Below are 18,960 nucleotides of genomic sequence, written 5' to 3'. Positions count from 1 at the left end.
TTAAATTGTGACCCAGTACACAGGTATACAGGGAGGTAAAGTAAGAGTCTTACGTGCAATATACTCTGATATTTTCTGCTGTATTTCACTTCTTAGAAATGGTCATCTGACCCACTAAATAACGTTTACAACTTACTAAAGGGGTCACGACCCTCAGCTTGGAAATGAGATTTTAAATCCTACTAGTTACATTGCTATCCACATTCCATTCTCCAGATCTTAACTCACGCTCTGTACGGTCTCCACAATCCACAAGAATAAAAAAGAGGTGGCTTTTTAAAAGGCAAACATTTAAAATGGTGTCTCTAGCAAAAAGGGTATGAGAATTACAGCACTCGAAGGCTGAAACGGAGAGAAAGCAGCATAATGTAGAGCAAGTCTCCACAGCTTGGCGTGCAGAGCTGGCAAGACCCAAGCAGAGGGCAGAGAATGGTAAAGTTAAGGAACTTTCTCGGTCAGGTGTCCTCGGTCAATGTAGGCCCAGTCTTTTGTTTAAAATGGTATGGTCTCCCAGAAAATCAGACACCCTCATATCCAAACACATAAAAACATTTCAAAGAAGAGGCTTTTCTGTTATCCTTTAGACTCCCAACTCCTCTGTCTCCTATAAATGGTCAGTTACTATGCTGTCATCTTCCTCTCTGAGGAACCCCTCATCCCCACCCACCCCTTTCCTCTCTCTTCTCTGGCCTTCACCCCAATCTGAGGTGAACTTGGGGGATCCAGACCTTTCACTGTGTCAAACAAGCCAAGTACCCTCACTAGTTTCCACAGGCTGTCCCTTCAGGGGCTCTGACCATCTGAAGGACATCCACATGTTTCCAACTGACCCTCAGAATCTAGATCTTCTGTTGGCAGCATACCTTCCCCATAGGCCATGTCTCTCCTTCCCCAACAGAGGCTCCTCTGCCATCCCACACCGCCCACCACACCACCCTTTGTAAGGATCAGAATGGTGACACACCGACTACGAGTTCAGCACTGGGCTACACACAACTTCCGATTCCCACTCTGCCCGTCCATGGAGGCGTCAGGACTGGATGTGGAACCCAGGTGGCCGGACAGCCAAGTCCAGGCACTCTCCACCACCCCGCAATGCCCCCAATGACCCCATACCACCTTTCAGCTACACACAAAACCGCTTTTCCTGCTTGCCTCCAGTATGAAGCCAGTGACTCGAAGTGAGGGAGGGTCGATATGGGCCCAACGACTTGCCACCCGTGGTTAGGACGCTGGATGAGGTTCTCTGGGGGAGGTCCCTCAGGAGGAATCCTGGCTGAGCACAGCACCAAGAACCGTGATTGCACGTCTACCAACTGGCGGGTGTGTATCTTTACAGACTGCCTCACCAGCAAGGTTGCCTTCGGGAACCAGCTGTGAAAGCTAACGACAGCCAGCAGTGGGTCGTGGCTAGGTGTGCGCCGTGGTCTCACTCCTGACTCTGCTTTTTTCCTTCCTCCTGTTTTCTCTCTGTGGCCAAAGTGCCTTATCTCTGTAGGTCATTTTTAACCTTCTCTAGGACACAGCAAGAAACAAACAAAAAATCCTATCTTGAATTTTCCTTATCACCCCATACGCTTCTTCTGATTATCTCTCTGTCCTTATCGAGTCACAGCTCCAGCGGGAAATCAAATGCAAGGCTCACGCTCTGAGGATGAGCCTTTACGTAAAAATATCGTTTCGAATTATACCTGGAGTAGCCAGCCATTCTTGACTGCAATTCTGACCTCTTCCCCACTCTGCTTTCCGAGTCTCGCCACAAGGAAAGACATATGAGCAGGGAAGGCTTAGAGGTAGAGACAGCACCCAAACCATTGGCCACAAACCCAGGGGGACATGCCAACCTACCTTGGTCAAATCCATTCCAAGTTTGAGCTGTGAAATGAGATGAAGAATTACACTACGTTGATCCTCCATGACGCCCAGTTCTGTCTCTTCCTTATCTTCAGTGTCGCTTCTTTCATCTTCGGACAAATCCAGTTCAGGGCCTGAGTTTGGCTAAAACAAATCATCAATAAAAATCACCAGCTGGTCCAGCAGACGTTATAAACATAGCATATGAACCCGTATGATTAACAATGCCAGAGGAAACCCAATCCTGCCCCAGGAAGAGTTTCTTTATAAACCAGCCCTGTTGGCCATGGGGTGGAGGGTGACCCTTTTTTGGGGTGCAGGTCATCTGCACCCACCCTCTCACCCACCTTCTCCTCATTAAGCTTCTGGTCTAAGGCCTTCCCCTAACAAAGTTTCCTGCCCTTTAAGAAACTGTAACACACAAGTATGAGCCCCCTTAACCTTGACTATTCTCAAACAATATTTTCCTATTAACTTGCACAACCCAGGACACTTTATATAAATTTTTCTATTTTTAAGTAAAAGTCAGATACCCTTTGGGACTGACTGAAATTACCTTATTTACGGGAAAATTTACTTGGAGACCATTTCTCCTCACATCAGTTAATATCACTAGAGCAAGTGTAAAAACTGGCTCAGAGTTGACATTAATTTAGGGAGGGAGACAAAAATGAAAATGTAAGGAACAACTCAAATTTTATAATATGCTGAGATTCATGCTGGCCAACAGACACTGCTTTCCTTAATGCAAGTTTATTAATTCAATTGCTTGGTTCCAATGTTTCAATGACATAGAAAACAGGCAAGTTAACAAACAAAATGTGCAAAGGGAATGACTGAGCACAAAATGTTTTAATACTCAAGAATCAAGAACTCTGGCTACAGTGCAAAGCTGTCCTCAGAATTCTGTGGAAAAAAGTAACCCCATCCCACCATTCCACGTTCTTATAGTGCTTGTTCATATGGAAGCAAAAACACTGCACAAAACATTATACAATTGTTTCTAATTATCGATGACAGATCAGACACAATGAACTTAACATATGAAATGCAAGAGCTCAAAGATGTTAGATATAAAAGGATACAGACTTGCCCAAATGTCCATGCAAAAACGAACAATTCATAAACCTATCTGACAGAATCATCTCATTTTATCTAAAGGCACTTCCAATAAGCAAAGGTTATCTTAGTGATTGAGGTGGTTGTAATTGTCTGGCCTGACATACGTGTGCCAACCATTCCTTACCAGTACTCCAGAGGGGAAACAGTGCTACTCCCCTCCTTGGGTAGGCATTTTTAAAATTTCAATTGAAAGAGACATTTTCCATAGACCTACTTCTCCAATTATTCTCAGTCTTCTCTGAGTAACCCTAATTCTGGGTAGACAGTAGGGAAGCCTCAGTGATGCCCATGGGACACCCCCAGCTAAAAGTTGCGTTTCCTCCATCATGTGCCTGGTCCTCTGGCCTCATGGCAATGTGTGTTATCTGACATCATCGGCAAGTTGCTTTACTAGAACATGCTGAAGTAATGGAGGATGCCTGACTCCATCCTGTTCCAGAGAAGACTAACCAGAGGCAAGTCTGGGGACTCTGGGCTGCCCTGATTCCACGCTGGCAGGTCAGAGAACTCAGACACAGTCCCTTCCGGTGGCAAAGGTGCTGCTGGCCTACTTCTTTGTGGAGACCCGGTAGTCAGTAGTTTGTATCAGCAGAATTCCCCTCAACCCAGGACAGCTGGGGGAGGAGGGGGCAATGCCTGGGCATCTTGCTTTGGGTGGAAAAAAGATAATCAAAAACAAATCAAGCCATCAGATCCCCAAGGGGGTGCATCTCAACAGGAAAGTTAGCTATATTTTGAGTACAATTATTCCTGTTTGAAATTAGTTGTTCTCACAGAGTACTCACTGCAAACTAAACAAATCAATAGCTCAAGTGAGGCAGCCATAAGCTTTCCGAAGCAAAGAATGATTCTTCTGAAAATGTGATTTCGCATTTGCCCACAAGCCAATGCACAGGGTAATCACCATCCTTCTCACTCACTGCCACACTCAGTGCAACGTGTTTACAGACCACCTGGGATCACCACCTCCTTCTGCTGTCTGCCTTACTTGAAAATTAAACCCAGCTTGTCCCTGATTCCAGTAGCCAGGACGCCGTCAGTAAGATCCTGCCACACAATACTAAGAACACACATTAATGTGCACGTAAACTGCTCCAGCTCTTCCCACTGTGTCTGTTGATCACTGTCAGAGACACTGGCTCCAGCAAAGAGAATAAAAGCGGGGGCACAGGCCCCAGAAGCTGACTCACTCCAGGGGACTTGTGGCCAGAGCTCCTGGGGGCCCGGAAGTCCTGCCAAGGGAAGAAAGGCCATGGGCAGCCTGACACACATCCGCCTCATTGGCTCACATCCTTAGCAGACTCTGCCCTAAGCTTAAACAAAGATCCAGCAATATTGCTGTCTCCCACAGCTTCTGAGAACTTGCCCTTTTCTTACGGTATGATTTGCAAAAAAATTCTCCTACCCAACCTCAAGTAAATAATCAGGGTTAAAAAAAAGAAGAAGAAAAAAACTAGTTTCACTCATCACATTGTTAGTGAACATCTTAAAGGACACCCACAATTCCACCCGCTCTGGGACTCAGTCCGTTTGCAGAAAGGTGAGACTATCCTCTGTTTTGGATCCAAAATGAGGGTGCTTGGATACAAAGGTGAGACTATTTGACCAGTCAACTCAGTTTGAAAGATGTGAACTGGCAACGGAAACACAAATCTGTTGACCTCCACAAAACACCTACTGTTAGCAAGCACTGCAAGAAATGGAGGATTTGAATAGCCAGGCTTTGATGGAGTTTTAAAGGCAGAAAACCTACCCTTAGGGTCAGGGGTTTGTTGATTCTACTACTCTGATGTGAAATCCAAAACAGTGATAATGGTCGCTGGCTAGAAGTCTGTTCTCCATATTCTGGCCCATCCACATTCTCCCCCGCCCTCTCATAGGGGTCTGCTTCTCTCCTGGGGGCCCCTCTCGTCCCTATGGACTTCTGCTTGTAAAGCAATGACATCTGTCTCGAGATGGCAGAACAGTGTTTCTCCATTTCAGAAGAAAGCTGAAAATGAGAAGTGGTTTTATAATGCTGAGGAAGTTCGTAAGACTTAAGTAAGGGGAATATTCAAATACCCCATCCCCTAGAGATCTTTGCAAATGAGCTAGCCCAGCCATAAAAATGTACGCAAACTTGAAGATAAAACGGAGTTAAAATACATTTACAGGAGAAGCAGGCTCTGGAATAATGAGGTTGTTAATAAAACCAAAACTTATGACTCAATATTTCTACCACGTGAACACTTCAGGGCATCGAGGGCTGTACAAATCAAGTGACTCATGCCTATTAGCAAAGGGTGGGGGGAGGGGAGGACAAGTACATTTGATGGACAGGAAACAGCCACATGGCAGGCTGGGGTTTAGGGACACTCGTTGGTGGCTCAGCAGTCACCTATGTGCCAGAACAAGGTTTCTTAATCTGGGCCCTATGGACACTCCTTAAGATATCTACCACCATCCTCAACATTTTATATAAAAACTGTATTTGGGCATTTTTCTGGAGCGAGGGTCCATGCCTTCATTGGATTCGTAGAAGGGTCTCTGTCCCTGGGCTAACCTCAGGCCTCTCAACAACCAAAGGGTCTGAGGTCACGTAAAAGAGATGGGCTCTCAGGGTGGGAAGTGGTCTAATCAGATGGTCACAGCACCTGCAGATGTGGCCCTGTCTTGAACCACAGAACTCTACTTCTTATCCAGTAGGGAATGGCACATGCACGAGACCAAAGCTAGAAGCAAAACTGTGACCTGTGTTCAACAGTCTCCCTTAGGTGGACATCACTGTTGGGGGAACACTCAACTTTGCTTTCGTCTCTTCTTTTTAACAAAAGTCTTAATTCTTCAATACCAGTGCAAATTCCAAGCAAGACTGTAATTCCAATCTAGGTATTTTATTCAATACACATATGTAATTTAACTGTAGTTTGGGTCAGTTTCAGGAAAAAACCATGAACAGACATTTATCTTCAGAGTCCGTTCATTTCCTTATCGCAGGCCTCACTGCAAAGCTCCACCCCTTCCCAGCACCTCTTTCCCATTTTCCCTTCCTTCAACAGTGCACATTCAACCCATCCTTCTTTCTTCCCAAAGATCTCTCTTCTTTTCTTAACTAAGACCTGCTACTCAGAGAGCTAGGAGCAACATAAGGAATTTGGCCTACTAACGTCCTCTTTATTTGTAAATGTCTAATCACCTAGCGTCTGAACTCAAAGGGCCAAATCCTTACTTAACTGGAGGCATCGTGAGAGAGGCCTATGTGGTTGCATTACCCAGCCTTTGCAGAAGCTTTTTCTCTGTTGAACAGGGAGCAATTCATGCCAGAGCCCTTAAATCACAGACATGCAGATGTGAGGGGTCTACTCTCGCAAGGATTAAGTGGGTTCCTACAGCCATCTTCCGCCCAAGTAAATAAGCATCCTGGAAGATGTATTCTTGAATAGACAATATCTTTAAGAGAAAAACATAACAAGCTGAGTTCAAGGGATCTGCAACTATCCTGAAAATCTACCTGACCAAGGACAGAAAATAAAGCCAGCTACCCACGAACATCAAATTTTCTTCCAACAGCGAGCATACTGCAGCTCAATCATTTCAAAGCCTGGCATCTATCCCCCTCACACTGTTACCTTGGCACAGAGGCACGGGGTAAACTGAGTCAGACCAAAGAACCTCGGTATTGAAATGACAAGTACCAAACACTGTCTAGGTATTGCCTGGAAACCCACAGCAAAATGGGGGAACCCAACCATGTCAAAAATATCTGGGGGACGGCCCCGGTAGCTCAGGCGGTTAGAGCTCCATGCTCCTAACTCTGAAGGCTGCCGGTTCGATTCCCACATGGGCCAGTGGGCTCTTAACCACAAGGTTGCCAGTTCAATTCCTCGAGTCCCACAGGGGATGGTGGGCTCCGCCCCCTGCAACTAAGATTGAACACTGCAACTTGAGCTGAGCTGCCTCCCGGATGGCTCAGTTGTTGGTTGGAGTGCGGGCTCTCAACCACAAGGTTGCCAGTTCAATTCCTCGAGTCCCTCCAAGGGATGGTGGGCAGCGCCCCCTGCAACTAAAATTGAACACAGCACCTTGAGCTGAGCTGCCGCTGAGCTCCTAGAAGGCTCAGTTGGTTGGAATGCGTCCTCTCAACCACAAGGCTGCCGGTTCGACTCTCGCAAGGGATGGTGGGCTGTGCACCTGCAACTAACAACGGCAACTGGACCTGGAGCTGAGCTGCACCCTCCACAACTGAGACTGAAAGGACAACAACTTGAAGCTGAACATTACCCTCCACAACTAAGACTGAAAGGACAACAACTTGAAGCTGAACGGCACCCTCCACAACTAAGATTGAAAGGACAACAACTTGACTTGGAAAAAAGTCCTGGAAGTACACACTGTTCCCCAATAAAGTTCTGTTCCCTTTTCCCAATAAAATCTAAAAAATAAAAAATAAAAAATAAAAAATAAAAAAAAAAGTAACTGCTGTTTAAAAGGTTAAAAAAAAATGGCAAAAACTGCAATAAAAAAAAAAGAATATCTGGTATTCAGAGGAACACAGACAGGTGGGCGGTGCCCCAGCCTCAGATATCCTCAAATGAGAGAAATGTCAGGATATACAGCAGCAGGCAAAGGAGTAACAGGGAATGGTGTGACCTCTTATACAACTTCTCAATTCCATCACTACACAGAACATGCGCCCGCATGCAATAACGGCCAGCAGGCCAAGCCCGCTTCTGATCACTAGGGGACAAGAGTCAATAGAAGTTGGTTTGCCAGAAAACAAGTTCTAGAAAACATAGGAATGTGAAGGTGAAACATGGAGAGAGGTTAGGGGTCCAGAGAGATTGGAAGACTAGGTAAATGGAAGACAGACAAAGGGGACAAATAAAGAAATGCAGTGAATACTGGAAGAAAAGCAAGAAGTCTGAGTGTCTAAGAGGTTCAAGTTCCCAGGGACCAACTACTGAATCATTTTTTTTTTTTTTCGGTTCTAATGATAATGGCGTTATGATGTTGATGACAGTGACAGTCACGGAATCCACAAAACCAAGGGTTTATTCCCATTTATCTCTCCTCATTTTTTTTCATGTCAATGTTCACAGCATATTTAATCAAACTATCACAATCATTACTTGATCCTCAGAGTGTGCCTTCACATTAGTAATATTTTACATCCTAAGAAGCCCCATCTAACAGCCCAAGGTCCTGAAAACCGGCAGAGCTGCATTCGGAGAGCCAGCCCAACTCTGTACATACGTCAGTGACATCAGCATAGCCTGGGGTGTACAATGATGGCCAGCAGTCCAGCAAATTCCACTCATCCCCCAATAAGAAGTTTTTATCGCATGACTATCAAGTGCAGGGAACACCCTGTCACATGCTTGGAGAAATTATTTCCCCTGAGGAAACACACAGACATAAAATGTTGTCATATGAGTATAAAGTGGCTGCTCCTAGCGACCTACTGTCCTTTCCATGCTTCACACAAGTGGGATTTCTCCTCCGGAAGAGTTTCTTTTGTGCACGTCTCTAATTCCCCAACAGGAGGCCATTGCGCTGGGTGGAAGGTCTCACCGTCCACTGGGTGGATGCTCTCCTCTGCTCAGCTGTCATGCCAAAGCGCTTGATGTCAAACACATGTCTTCGGCTGGTGTCTTGCCCAGCTGATGCCCCTCGGCCCTGACGCAGGGCAGCTGTTGAAGGCTCCTCACATGTACTATCTTCTACATGAAGCCACGTCCAAAGCCAGGTTACCAACTGTGCCTTGAAGGCCACCACCATATGTAGAGAACTTTATCTTGCCATTTGGAGGTAGGTACAATGAGGCCACTGTGTGTGGGGGGGGATCCAATGGAGATGTTGGCTCTTATCCTTGACAGGTTCAAGTATAAGCATGTCCACACAGCAGGCTGGGCCCAGCTGCCATTTTGGAGATGCTGAGTTGGTTGCCAGTGACATCACAATGCTCTGCCGCCTCCCAGTGGATGTGCTGGCTTTCTTGCTCTAACCACACATACACACACATTTGCCACATTTGGCTCTCATAGACTGGAAGGACAGATGCTCTTCCTGAGCAAAGGGGCCGACCTGCAGAAAGGTTAATTTTAAATAAAATACACCCTGGAAGGGAGAAGGAAGTCACTTCTGGGGAGGGGAGAGAGTGGGGGGCATTCATAATCAGTTAAGATAATCAGGAACAATTATACCAAGAGGATTCAAAAGGGGCTCCTTTAAAAACATTCGAGGGGAGCATTCCTGGAAACAGCAGCATCCATCTCTTTCTGATTTCCACATATCTGCTTGGAAGCCATTTTTTAAATGAAAGCAAAGAAAAGAAAAGGGAATTGAGAAGAAGCAAAGAAAATCTAAAGAAAGTACCAAAAAGAAAAGGAAGCAGCAGCAGCAAACGCCGTTGGGGCTTCGGACACATACCAATGAGAGTGCTGGCCACCAGCATGCAGGAATCAAGAGCCCACAAACCGTACGTTTAAGCCCCTCTGGCATCAGCCTGCAGCCAGGAATAAAGGGAAGGGAGCAAACAGGATGGGCCTACATGCTTTATGACATTATTTCCATTAGCAAAAGTCTGGCACTTTCAAACCAAATCCAGCACTGACTCAATAGCCTGGCCAGGGCTCAGCAAGACTCAGAAAGTGAAGCTGGGTCAGGCTGAGGGGCATAGGCCATCACGGCCTCATTCTGGTGTTGCACAGGTCACATTTCCAAATCCACAAGAAGCGTGCTAGCCCTGGGATAAGTCTCAAGAAGGAAAAGAAAGAGGCCACAAAAATGGAGAACGCAATGCCCAGAGCTTTGGGGAGGCAGCGACACATAAAAGGGAGAGTTCTGAGCTTTGGCTGCAGAGAGACAGCCCTGGCTCTAAATCCCGAATCCACTACCTCCCACCTGTCAGGCCCCGTCTCTTCATCTGTGAAATGGAGATGGTACCACCCACACCTCTGTGCTTTGTCTTTAGAGGCCTAAAGACAAAGCACAGACAGCACTGAGCCCAGTGCTGGGCACAGAGCAAATGCACAGTACAAAGCCACTGCTCTCAGGAGGGCATGGCTTCCACACTGGGCAGGCGAGCGTACCTGTGGGCGTGCTCATCTAGGTCCCTGCTAAAGTACCAACAAGCTCCTGCTGTGCCCTTCCCCTCCTCTCTGGCGGCGCCCCTCTGGAAGCTGTGCGATGTGGCCCAAACTCCTTTCACAGGCCCTGCCCAGAAATGAGGGCACTGAGGGCTCTGGGGCTGCAAAGGTCCAGGCCCCCCAAAGAGTCCATGGCCTGGACCTTGAAGTAGCATCACTTCCCAGATCTGGGGCTGCCCCAGGAAGGGATTCATAGAAATCTCTGAACAAAAATCTCAGCCAAGGGTCACATGCAGATCTGGGAGCCACTCGAGACAAACACAAAGCAGTAGGCAGTGAACTGGAGAATGCATTCCATCGTCCGGCCCCAGAACACCAGCTGTTGTCTGGAGTGACAGGACCAGTGGGCCTGCCATCCACACGACCCAAGTTCTCTAGAAGGCCCCAGAAACATAGGGAAGAAACTCCTTCGAGACCCATTCTAGCCTTCCAGTCCTCTGGTAAGAGGAATAGCAATGGTTTAAGACATAAAAGCCCTCCTTTAGGGTGGGTTGAGTGGTAAGCAGGCACCAGGCCTGAGAGAGTTATCCCAGTCGCCCTGAACACCCATAGTTGGCACATTAGATATAAGGGTGCTTAAGACGCGGCCTCTGCATTCGCCAAGCTAGCAATCTGCTTGAGAAGTCCACAGATCTTTCTTCCTCCCAGCCCTGGGTGGAATTGGTGAGTTCCAGCTTATCATACGAGACAGTTCAACCGCATTGGGCAGAGCTAGTACCTCCATCCTAATAAGGAATCCCTCTGCACTCCGTACACACCCAACCTGGCACTTAGCAAATTGTATCTATGCAACTGCACTTCTGCTTGCCCACTGGAGCAAGAATGTCAAGTCTCTTTTGGTAGAGGAACACTGATTATCGGGGCTGGTTACTTACGGTCCTGGGTTGCAGGGACTTAGAAGCCACTTCCAGGCTCCAGGAGAAAGAATGCCGAGATCAATTGGTAATAGCAGCCAGGAGCTCAGGAGTGGACAGTGGTGGCCATGTAGCTGTCAACTTACCCTAATCAAAACTCCTTGGATGACAGGAATCTCTAATTCAGGCTTTCATTTCTAGACTCCCAACAAAAAGGCTGGTTTTTCATAAGAGGGGCTCAATCAAATTTTTTTAAAGGAATGAATAAATAAAACTAAAGAAAAGTGGGGAAAACTTGAATGTACAAGGACAAAAATCCTGATTTAAAATTAAAAGGACAGCCAATCACAAAAGACCACATTTATATGATTCCACTGAAATGAGACATCCAGAAGAGGCACATCTAGAGAGACAGAAAGGAGACTGGTGGTTGGAAGGGACTGGGAGGATGGGTGGAGTCGGGGTGACAGCTGAAAAGCATGAGGTTTCTTTTTTGAGTTAATGAAAACGTTCTAAAATTGTGGTGACAGTGGCACATATCTGCGAATATACCAAAATCCATGGAACGGTACACTTTAAATTGGTGAATTGTATGGCATGTCAATTACATATCAATAAAACTGTTATTAAAATAAAAACAAATAAAAGGGCATAGGATACAAAGTCAAACAAGGACAGAAGAAGGTCATGGCCTGGGTAACCAGAAAGGAGTGCTCAGGGACAGGCCCTGAGCTGGGTCTTACCACAGAGCAGTACTTAGGGCAGCCAAGGAAAGAAAGGGACCTCCCAAAAGAAGGAGTGACGCGATGGTCAGGGACGTCTGGCTGAGGCCAGACGTTATGCGGCTTTGACCTTCTGACTAGACTCACTCCCTTGGAGAGCCCACCGCGTGCCATGGCTTTAAGCCATTTATACACTGGTGACTTCTAAATTTCTACTTCAAATTCAGCCTTCTCTCCTGAACTTCAGCTTTGTGCATCCAGCTGCCTATTCACCACTGACCCCTGAGTTATCTGTGGCAGGCGGAGTAACAGATGCCCAGAGATTTCCAGGTCCTAATCCTGGGGACCTATGAATCTGGCACTTTACATGACACAAGATGTGATTCAGTTAAGGGTCTTGAGATGGGGAAAGTATCCTGGACTGCCCAATGGATCCAATACAATCACACAAATCCCTAAAATTAGAGACTCTTGGCTGTGGTCAGAAGGAGATAGAAGTGTGGTCAGAGAGACACAACATGGCTGGCTTTGGAGAGGCGGGAAGGGGGTCATAAGCCACAGCAAGCAGGCAGCCTCTAGAGGCTGGGAAAGGTAAGGAAATGGATTCTCCCCTAGAGCCTCCAGAAAGGAAGGCAGCCCTGCCAACACCTTGATTTTAGCCCAGTGAGAACTATGTCGGACATATGACCTACAGAACTGTTAGATATAAATATGTGTTGTGTTAAACCAGTAAGTCTGTGATCATTTGTTACAGCAGGAATAGAAAACTAACACACTAGTAGGCATATCAAATTTCATATGCCCCCAAACAGACCTTTCGGTTCACACCTCCAAAATGCGACCCTCTCCATCTCAGGAAATGACAACTTCGCTTTTCCAGTCACTCAGCCAAAACCTTGGCACCGTCCCTGACGTCACGCTCCTGCTCATGCTCTACCCCACATCATATCCAGCAGCAAACCCTGCCAATTACATCCAGATCTGATGGCTCCTCACCACCTGCACCACCCTGAAAGGCACAAGCCCCCGTCCTCTCTCACTTAATTACAGTCTGTCTCCTCACCGTGGCCACAAAGGCATCGTAAATCATAAAGCAGATCACGTAACGCCCATGCTCCAAACCCTCCCCACTTCATTCACAAGACATTTCAAAGTCCTTTCTGTGGCCCATGCGGCCCCATTCCTTCTCTCATCTTGCTTCCCACCACACTCCCTCCCTTGTTCACTCATCCCCCACCAGCCACCGTCTGTTCCTCTGTGCATGGCTCACTCCCTCACTTCACCCAGATATTTATTTAGTTATCACCTGACCAGAGCGACTTCCTGGCCACCATCTCAAGGCATCACCTCCCCCCGTTTCTGTCACTGTTCGCTCCTCCCTACCTCCACTTCTCTCAGCACTGACCACTCTCCAGCGTATTTATGATAGACTGATTTTTCATATCACCCCCTGTGGAATGTCAGCTCCCAAGTACCAGGACTGTGTTCTAGTCACTATTGTGTCTCTAGCAACGAAAACAGTACCTGACACTGACATATTAGTGGGATGAGTAAACAAACACTTGGCTTGCCCTCTGGAAATGAGGGATCGCTGAAGATTTCTAAGAGGCTGAAGCATAGAAGCCAGGCCCCGAGGGGATGAATGGTTAATGAACCAGCGGTGTGACTGCAGGCAGGGGCGATGGGGCACTGAGGACCATTCTGCAAGACTCCTGCAGCAATGGCTGGTGTGAGGGAAACGGCCAGGCAGGCACTAGGGAGGTGGCAGTAGAATGTGCCATGTCCCTCCTTTTCCTTTACTAAGTAAGGAGACGTGCTAGGCTCTGTGTTGGGCAGAGTAGAGGAATACAGATGGTGTATGACATGGCCTCAGTCCTCCTGGAACCTGGAACCTTGCTGGACAGACAGTGATTTGATTTGGGGTTCCCACCTGTGAGACCAAACAGTGAGCTATCGCAAGGGCCCAGGAATCGCAGCGGTAGCAGGCAGATAAGAAAAAAAAAAAAGTACTGAAGGCAGCAGGCAGAGCCAGAAGCAAACCTGCCTAGCCAAAAATGTCTGCAGATGGAATTATCTTAGTAAACCATGGGCAATATAAAACAGCCAGGAAGATTCATATGGACAGGTTCCATTTGTCTGGGAGAAAAGCTTTTATAATCTTACCTCCCCCTCCTCTCAGATCCACTCACACCTTAAAAGGGTCCCACCAGCATCCTGACTTCTCTCTTTTGCTCACCATTCTCCTCGTCAGCCAGGCTCGAGGCCTGCAGGCTGCCTTACACGTCCTCAGCACCCCAACTGCTGGGCACCCTTGTGGTCCACATCCCTTTCTTTCCTTGTCTCCTTTATCACATCCCAGGCCTGAGGCACATCATCGTATGAGCCCAACACTTCCTGGATTACCTTTCTTCTCTGGACTCTTCCTCTTACGCTTTGTCTTGTCTCACACCTCTAGAATGTTCTTCCCCAGACACTTCTCTGTTCAAAGGTCTTCAATGCTGTCCCGTGGCCCAGAGAAAACTCTCCCCTCACTTAGCCCAACATGGAAGGCTTTCTTCAGCCTGGCCCCTTCTCCCTTTCCCTCCTGCGCCTCACCTCGGCCCCCAGTCTATACGGACGACAGCATCCTCGTGCTACCCTCTAGGTTGGTATTGCCCAATGCAGTGGCCACTGGCCACGTGGAGCTATTTAAATCAATTAAAACTAAATAAAACCCAAAATTCAGTTTCTCAATGGCACTAGCCACAATTTAAGTACCCAGTAGCCACACATGTCTACTGGCTACCATATGGGTAAGTGTACCAAGAAAACATTTTCATCATCGCAGCAAGTTATATTGGACGATATGGACTCTCCGCTTTTAATGTCTTTCCAATTCCTTTCTTCACATTCTAGCATGCGTCGTGTCTTTGCAAAAACAGCACCGATGCCATGAGGCAGGGTCTAATGACCCTGGGCAGGAGCAAGCCCTCCCTTCTCTAAAATCCCAATGAAAGCTTGCTTCATTGGGGTCGCTTGCCGGTTACTGCCGTGCCTTTCTTTTCTTAACGTCTTGGTAAGATAAAGCTCAGTGAGAATAGCTCACTTTGAAAATCTAAAATTCCTAATGAAGCACAAAATAATTTTATAAGCACCTTCACCTCAGAAACAAAATGATAAAGGAAGGATGTATTTGGGGTCTCTAATAGCCATAAAATGATTCTGTGCCTAAAAACTTACAAAGGAATTCTACTACCACCTATGATTGCTTCTATTGTAACCACTGATACGCGCCAAGAATAGAATTCCGGCTTTCCAGATCCACAGTTTAAATTATTATTGATTTATGCCTTGTGCCGGGTGGTGGATTTCTTCTGATTCTGCAGATGGAAAATGCCTTTATTCAGAAAGTAAACACAATGAAACTAAATTTGATGGCACCACATTTAGTGATTTTTTTTTTCAGATTCTAAACTCGATGCCACTAATGGCTACCCTGTCTTGCTTTTTCCACCAATGATGCACAGTCATGGGCTTGAACTCTAAGGTAGGGACGGGAAGAAAGAGGCACAGCAATGAGAGTATGCAGAGCAGTTCTGAATCAGGCCTACCTAACATGTGGTCCCAGACCTGCCCCCTCAGGTAGGGAATTTGAGAGAAATGCAGAGTCTAGGACCTCGTCCCAGACTGATGGATTCGGAAACTCTGGGGATAGGGGCCCAGACCTGTGTATGTTTCTTTGTTCGCTTTTATTTTTCAATTGAAGTATCATTTAAATAGGTTGCCGTGTACCTACCTTAATGTATAATCCCATGAGTTATGATAAATGTATCACTATATCCAATTAAATTTTTTTTGCCTTTTAATTATTTTTAAGTGTACAGTTCAACAGCATTAACTATATTCACATTGCTGTATAGCAGATCTCTAGAACTTTTTCATCTTGTAAAACAAACTCTGTACCCACTGAACAACTCCCCATTGCTTCCCCTACCCCCTGCAGAACCTGCGCTTTATCAAGCCCGCCAGGTGACTCTGTTGCAGGCTAGCATTTGAGACATGCTTCTCTAATGACCACAGGCCACAGGGTCTGCGAGGAACAACAGAGAAAAGCAGCAGGTGTGCTAGAGACCTGGCACCCAGGAAACACTATAGCAGGAGACATGTTACTAGCTGTTTCTGATTCTCTATGCCCAATCCTGAGAGCCCAGTATAGACCTGGCACTGCCTTAGATCCTAGGGAAATCCAAACACAGACAAATAGACAACTTTTCTTAAAGGCTTGTGTAGTCACAAGTTGAATGAGAAAATTGGATTTCTCAACATTAGACCAGGTTCTAGAAATTTCACCCGATGACCCTAAAACAGAATCAGAAAGCGATAAACCTTGATTGGAAGAGGGTGATTGTATTTTCATCACTGGCTGCACCAGATGGTCATTTAATTCCGACTTCGAATTTTATCTGTCTATTTTAATCATTTATGCCTCTTCCTTGGAAATTCCCAACTGATTCTCACCAACGGAAATTTGGGGAGGGTACAATAACACAGAGGAAATAAACAGTAGCACTGCAAACCACAGAATGATTTTGATTTACAAGTCATTGGAAGCAAGAGGCACTTACTGTTCTTTGCAGGCTAAAAAGGGATTGCATCATGAATAATGGAGAAAGCACAGTGCATTAACACTCTGCTGCAGATAATGTTCTCTCCGGGATACACAGAACACACATTCACTGACGACTTCCTGTGTGCCAGGCACCTATCGATTCAGACACAGTCTCTTCCCAGCCTCCGAAGGACCAAAATCAGGCCAATCTATGCTATTTCACTTCAAGAGTTAAAGTTTCTGGATTAGCATCTCTTGACTCTCAAAAGATCCGCTGACTTAGTACACCACAGCAGATCAAAAGCTAGGAATTTTAGAGACAACCCACAGCTCAGGCAATTTTAGACTTTTCGCTTTTCTTAAAAAGGGTGCTGGCATAGATCTATAATGTACTGATCTGTAAATATTAACAAACCGAGGGGACAGTATCTGGGAGAAAACAGGCGCTAGGGTTTGGCAAATAAAAAAGAAATAAACCAAAAACTAAAACACTACACCTTTTAATTTTATGATGTGGAAGCACCAATAAGGCCCTATTACAGCTACAACCTCTAAATCCCACTCAATACTTTTTGGTTCCAACAGCAGGCATTTTCTCTGCTTTTTAATTTGCATTATGTGTGTCCATTTTTCTAGCCACTGTGACAGAGGATATTAAAAGAAGGTTTCCCTGTACTTTTATTCAAATGTGAATTGATACTCAAGATTCTAAGAGGGTAATTGCAGCAATTCATATTTTTTTTCATATTATTCCACTGCCATAAAATCTAAATGAGGCTTACTATGTCTTCTACTTTAAAAACTGTCACATTATCATACTCGGCTTTGCCGCACTCTCAAATGCTTCATTCAGTGAAAACTTCGAGGGGAAATATGTGAGATCTGTAATCATCTTAGGGTAATGTGAACACTGTGTGGTGAGCACTATTAATAATCAGAACTGTGGGATTATTATATTTAGCACAAAAAGAAGAGAGTGAATTTTAAGGTGTAAATATACTCAGGTAGGACTTACATGCTTCTAAATATTGAGTTGTTTTGTTTTGTTTTTTAAATCACTCTGAGGCACAGAATTTCTGTTTTTGTATAACATAGCCCTACGATTACTCTCGAAGCTAGGTTTTCTGTCATTTGGGTAGACATTTTGACAAATATGCTACTCCTGGAACAGTAAATCTTCATCCCATTCATAAAGCATGACCATGAAATATACCCCTCATGCAAGTTTAAAAATAACCCATACTATGTAATACTTTATTTGAAATTAATATTTAACTGAATATTTTATCATGCCATCCATAATCCAGCATCTTTAGAACTACAAAAAACTTCTGACATTAAGTGCTTTATTTTTGACAAATAATACTATTGGGTTTGTTTGGTTGGTTTTTCAACTTGGTAAGTATCCTGCATTAAACTGCCTCTAAACCCAGCAACATCAGACCCTGGATGGAGAGGGTGGGTCCAAACCAGAACCACCACTGAAGGAGTCTCTACACATTTTGACATCTACTTCATAGCAAGAAGACAGACCAGGGAGAAGGTGAGGGCAGAGAAAACAAGCACTCCACATAGCCAATGCTCTTAACGAGAGTACTGTTTGATTCTTGCTAGACGACGTTTCCAGAAAGGATAACTGTACGTATTTGTTCTTGTATATTTCCATAGCTGCTGTACCTCCCCCTACAAAACAGCCAACACAAACAGGGCATCATGGTGGCTTACCCCTGTGGGTGGTCCTCGACAGCAACACACAACATTCTGGAGCCTCATTTGAAACTAATGCTAAGTTATGAAAGGATGTCAGGGGAGTCGGACTCTCAAACCCATTGACGTTAAGGGATACTTAATGATAACAGATTTCACAGTGGTGACTGTAACCATGATTGTTGTCCATCACTTCTTACCTCTAAAAGTGCACTGAAGAAGTGGGAAAAACACTTGCTCTACATTATGCAGAACTCACTGACTTGATACAAAAATAGTTTTTATAAAACATTAATTAGAAAGTCCAACTGAATTGTAAAATGTGCAAAGGCTATGAATAAGACATTAAAAACAAGAAAACAAAACAAATGGCAAGAAATATGTGAAACATATTCTTCCCTTCAGTCATAATTATAAAAATAGAAATTAAGATATCATTTTTCTTCTAAAAAAAATAAAACCACCAAAATTGGTCAGGAAATAGGAATGAGATACTCATTCCTAATGGCAAAGGTACAGGAGAATAGCAGCCCTCACACATTCTGTGGGAACATAAATTTGGCTGTCTTGCAGGCAATTTGGTAATATTTAGCAAATTTTAAATGTCCACATTTGTTAACTGAATTCCACTTAAATTCCACTGCTAGACAGTTTCCCTAAATCAGATATATTTGTCTAAGTGTGCAAAATATGTGTAGAGCACTATTTGTAAAAGAAAAATTGAACAACCTAAATGTCTCTCATAGGGCCTGGTTAAATAAATTACAGATTAAACAAGTTAAGGTATATGATTCCATGAATTACCATATATTCATAGAGTTGAATGCTTTGCCACTGTTAAAAGGAATGGAAACCATCTCCACATGCTGACATGAGAAGATACCTAAGATACATTGTTAAATTAAAAATTAAAAAGCCACATTTTACATACATTATTTATAGTGTGATTCCATTGTTGTAAAAAAAATAAAATATATGGATATTTA

The 18,960-nt window shown here is 45.0% G+C and overlaps 1 protein-coding gene across 3 annotated transcripts in view; it reads right to left on the bottom strand.

The window, feature by feature from the left end:
* The window catches only part of OSBPL10 (oxysterol binding protein like 10), a 261,251-nt gene that overhangs the window by 26,314 nt on the left and 215,977 nt on the right, over positions 1–18,960 (bottom strand). For all 3 annotated transcript variants that reach the window (XM_074312716.1, XM_019727744.2, XM_019727745.2), the window contains one exon: positions 1,849–1,998. In XM_074312716.1, coding sequence (XP_074168817.1) covers positions 1,849–1,998 — 150 coding nt within the window. The remainder of the gene's footprint in view (positions 1–1,848; positions 1,999–18,960) is intronic.

Source organism: Rhinolophus sinicus, linkage group LG10 (assembly GCF_036562045.2).
Source record: "Rhinolophus sinicus isolate RSC01 linkage group LG10, ASM3656204v1, whole genome shotgun sequence".
Lineage (NCBI taxonomy): Eukaryota > Metazoa > Chordata > Mammalia > Chiroptera > Rhinolophidae > Rhinolophus > Rhinolophus sinicus.
Note: the sequence above shows the minus strand (reverse complement) of the source record. Positions and strands in the feature narration are given on the sequence as shown.